At 31.7% G+C, this 4417-nt stretch overlaps 1 protein-coding gene and 1 non-coding gene across 3 annotated transcripts in view; both read right to left on the reverse strand.

The window, feature by feature from the left end:
* TRNAT-UGU lies at positions 2301-2372 on the reverse strand. The gene has a single exon. It is a non-coding gene; the product is annotated as a tRNA-Thr (tRNA).
* Positions 2752-4417, reverse strand: part of LOC107622880 (prostaglandin reductase-3) — a 9471-nt gene continuing 7805 nt past the window's right edge. For both annotated transcript variants that reach the window (XM_016324940.2, XM_016324941.2), the window contains exons 15-18: positions 3972-4057; positions 3591-3677; positions 3196-3282; positions 2752-3104 (exon numbers count right to left, since the gene is read on the reverse strand). In XM_016324940.2, coding sequence (XP_016180426.1) covers positions 3054-3104; positions 3196-3282; positions 3591-3677; positions 3972-4057 — 311 coding nt within the window. In that variant the 3' untranslated portion in view covers positions 2752-3053. The remainder of the gene's footprint in view (positions 3105-3195; positions 3283-3590; positions 3678-3971; positions 4058-4417) is intronic.

Raw genomic sequence — 4417 nt, forward strand, 5'->3', positions numbered from 1 at the left:
CATTGCATTATTTGGTCAGTTTATCTGCATATCATAAACTGCATATGCATTTAATGGATGTGGTAACAGCCTATTTATACGGCTCATTAGATTGGGATATCTATATGAAAGTCCTTGAAGGGCTAAAGATATCTAAACCATCCAATGAATATTCACAGGGGTTATACTCAGTTAAATTGCAAAGATCTTTATACGGTCTAAAGCAATTTGGACGAATGTGGTATAATCGTCTTACTGAGTATCTGGCCAAAAATGGATTCAAGAATTATGATATTTGTCCATGTGTTTTCATAAAGAAATCTGCATCTGGATTCATTATAATTGCTGTGTACGTTGATGATTTAAATATCATTGGAACTCCTGAAGAGATTCCAACAATTATAAAAACTCTAAAGGAAGAGTTTGAGATGAAAGATCTTGGAAAGACTAAATTTTGTCTCGGCCTGCAGATCGAGCATACAAAAAATGGGATCTTTATTCATCAAACAACATACACAGAGAAGATCTTGAAAAGATTTTATATGGATAAGTCACATTCCTTGAGTACCCTAATGATCGTAAGATCTTTGGATGTGAAAAAGGATCAATTCCGTCCTAAAAAAGAAAATGAAGATATCCTTAGTCCAGAAGTACCATATCTTAGTGCCATTGGAGCGCTAATGTATCTTGCTAATAATACACGACCCGATATATCATTTGCTGTGAACCTACTAGCAAGATATAGTTCCTCTCCAACCAGAGGACATTGGAGTGGAATCAAACAAATATTTCGATATCTTCATGGAACGGTTGATATGTAATTGTTTTATCCCTATGGATCCAAGTCCCAATTAGTTGGCTATGCAGATGCTGGATACTTGTCTGATCCACATAAAGGGAGATCTCAAACAGAATACCTGTTCACATATGGTGGTACTGCTATATCATGGAGGTCCACAAAACAGACGATTGCTGCAACATCCTCTAATCATGCCGAAATACTAGCGATTCATGAAGCAAGTCGCGAGTGTTTTTGGCTCAGGAGTTTGATCCAATATATTCTGTCATCATGTGGACTGATTGATCATAAGATAGCTCCAACTATTCTGTTTGCAGATAATACAGCATGCATTGCTCAACTTAAAGGTGGATACATTAAAGGTGATAGAACAAAGCATATTTCTCGTAAATTCTTCTTCACTCATGATCTTTAAAATCAAGGAACAATTGATGTCCAACAGATCCGCTCAAGTGACAATCTGGCAGATTTATTCACAAAGTCACTCCCAAAATCCTCATTTGAAAGATTGGTACATGAGATTGGGATGCGCCGATTTCGAGACATTAAATGATGTGGGCAAGAGGGGGAGACTGTACTCTTTTTTTCTTGGTCAGGTTTTTTTCCCATTGGATTTTTCTTGACAAGGTTTTTAATGAGGCAGCCCCCATTACAAAGGATATTGTATTTTTTTTCCTTCACTAAAGTTTTTTCCCACTGTGTTTTTCTTTAGTAAGGTTTTAACGAGGCAATTATCCTAAATGGACATCCAAGGGAGAGTGTTGTGATAAAGATGAAATGAATGCCCATTTATCAATTGGACGGTTGAGCTTTTCAAAACTTAACTTCTCAATACAAATTGAGAATTAATGAAGGTTGAATGTTTGAATTTTGTATGTATATATAAAAAGCATATCCTCACGTAACATATACAATAACAACAATAAAAATATAATATTCTTCTCTCTTTCTCTTTTATACTATTCTCTCTTATATACTTTATTTTAATATTATTTAATACATAATTATATCTATTATATTAATATAATAATTCTAATAAATATTACTACTAAAACTATCTAATTATATTTTTTTTATTTTATATTTATTACCTCTTTCTTATTTATTTATTTAGTTATTTTATAACAAAAAGCCACCATTTGCAAACAGAAGATGAAGAATTATTCTTGTTTGGACATAGTCATTGACGTGGGGCCTAATAGACAACCAAATATTCTACGATATGTTGTGACTTGTATTGTGTGCCACACTTCCACTTACTCTTGTTTGTCTTTTCATGTTTTAATTCTTCTACGTATTCATCAGAGTCATCATTATCCGTCAAAGATAAGATCAGGTTCATCCATTCGATGCCTAGAATATCAAAGGAAAAGTATAATTATTATTTTTGAAGAGAGTGGAAATTATTAAATAAAAATATTTTTTGAAAAAAATTAATTTATGAGCTAAATCCATATTTAAATGAGACAACGTTCAAATAACCATTGTTAAAAATATGATCCTGCAACTATTTGTTAAAATTTGCCCCCATGCAGGATCGAACTACAGACCTTCAGTTTACAAGACTGACGCTCTACCACTGAGCTATAGGGGCTTATTTATTAATGTTCTTCTCCCATTACATCTCGTCATTTTGATATTCATATGAGATATTTAGATACCACTATGAGCACCACCGGCATAATAACATTTTAATAAAAAAATTATAAAAAATTTTATGCATTCAATATATAAAATGTGAAAAAAAAACATTTTTTCAATAATTTTTAATAAAGCTCTTAATAATTTTGCTATGATACAAAATGATGCATAAAAAAATACGAATGACAAATAAGTTTACAAATAATTTTAAAATGTGATGAAAATTAAAAAAAAAATTATAAATGACAAGCAACTTATATATATATTTGGTATTAAAACGACTTGTATTTAACAGGCAAATTTGATCAATCGACCTTCTAAAAAAAAAGTCATTCGAAAAAGATGAAATAACTTTAAGACCCATTTGGTCTTCTAAAGTTCTTATACATCAATTCATTTACAGCACTTTAAACTTTTCATATATGTCACATGATTAGTAACATTCCATCTTTAATGTAATTGACTCGAAAAATAGTAAACAGTGAAAACTGTAATCACCAAAATCTTTTTTATTTGAACTATATCAATAACATTCCACTATAATGTTAACAGGAGCTGCAAACTCGAGCTCTCCTTTATGCATTGAAAACTGCTGAATATCCCAACTATGAGAGACGTCACTTAAAATGTGTACTCATAATTTGGCCACTTGCTTCTGGAAGGTTGGGTCCACACACACAACCACCTAGATAACTTGTATCGTTAGAAAGTTATAGAATAGAGAAAAAAAAAAACAAAAAACAAAAAAACTGTTTCTTAACAAAGTAAATAAATACCTTCCCAACACTTTTGCCTGAGTGGAGATACTCCACAGCATCTACAACAGAATGCACGCCTAGAAATCTCTTTGGATCAATAGAAACCTATGTGAAAAAAAATCAGAAAAGTTAAGCATCTCTTGCTGGAAGGGTAACAACTAGAAAATCCAAGATGAAATAATATCATATACATATATATGAAGAGTTTAATTTTAATGCACTAATAATGTAAAATGTTTTACACAATTGTCCAATCACATCCGTTCTTTTGGATGACTGTTCACGCGGTCAATGTAAAAGGTAATTATTTTTTTGTGACGTAACATTACGTAATTGGATGCACGTATAAAACTATTTTACACTAACAATGGATCAAAATTAAATTCATATATAAAAGGTATAACAAAAATTACCTTCAAATTTCCCTTAGAGTAGAGATTAAATAGCTTATCAAGATGTTCCTGCCACAAGTGACTATATTGCACCAGGAAAAAGCCAGCCTAAAAATGGGAATTATGTATAACCATAAGATGAACAACTTAGGAAACATATAAATACACCAAACTTCGTACGGGAGGAGTATTATATTTACAGGGATGTATAGAGTTATATTTGATATTTTACAAAATAAGGGTATTCAGTGTATTATTGTATAAATCTTATTGGAGGTCAATCTATGAACTTCATTAAATCTCGTGAAACACACGAATAAAGTGAGATAAGAAAATTAAAAATAATAAACAACAATAATTAATAGTAGCCAACAAGTACGGCACTCTTCTATTGCTACATACCACTGTTTGGCTCTTTGCCAAGAGCCTGTCACACAGTCCAGGGTAGTTTGATGGCGTCCAACCTTTTTCTCCTTGATACTGAGTGAAATGGAAACACAGTATTAAATCATTCTTATTCATTCAGATAGGTAAAAAAGATAAAAGATAAAATATATGGTACAAGGTGAATAGAATTCCATGTTCCATACAAGGTGAATCACACAATGACTATAGTTCAGTTTACATTAGAATAGGGGATAAAAGATAAAATATATGGTACAAGTCCATTTCGAAGCACTGCATGATTTAGCACAAAGCTTTCAAATCCAAGAACTTGAGAGTAGGACTAAGTGAGTAACAAAAGTTTCTTTGTAGAGTTTCCAAGTGTTCATAGATACAAAGAAACTTTTGTTAGTCCTTCTGTTTAATAAATCATGAAATGAAAAGGGGGGAGGAAGGGAGAAGAA

Source organism: Arachis ipaensis, chromosome B10 (genome assembly GCF_000816755.2).
Source record: "Arachis ipaensis cultivar K30076 chromosome B10, Araip1.1, whole genome shotgun sequence".
Taxonomy (NCBI): domain Eukaryota; kingdom Viridiplantae; phylum Streptophyta; class Magnoliopsida; order Fabales; family Fabaceae; genus Arachis; species Arachis ipaensis.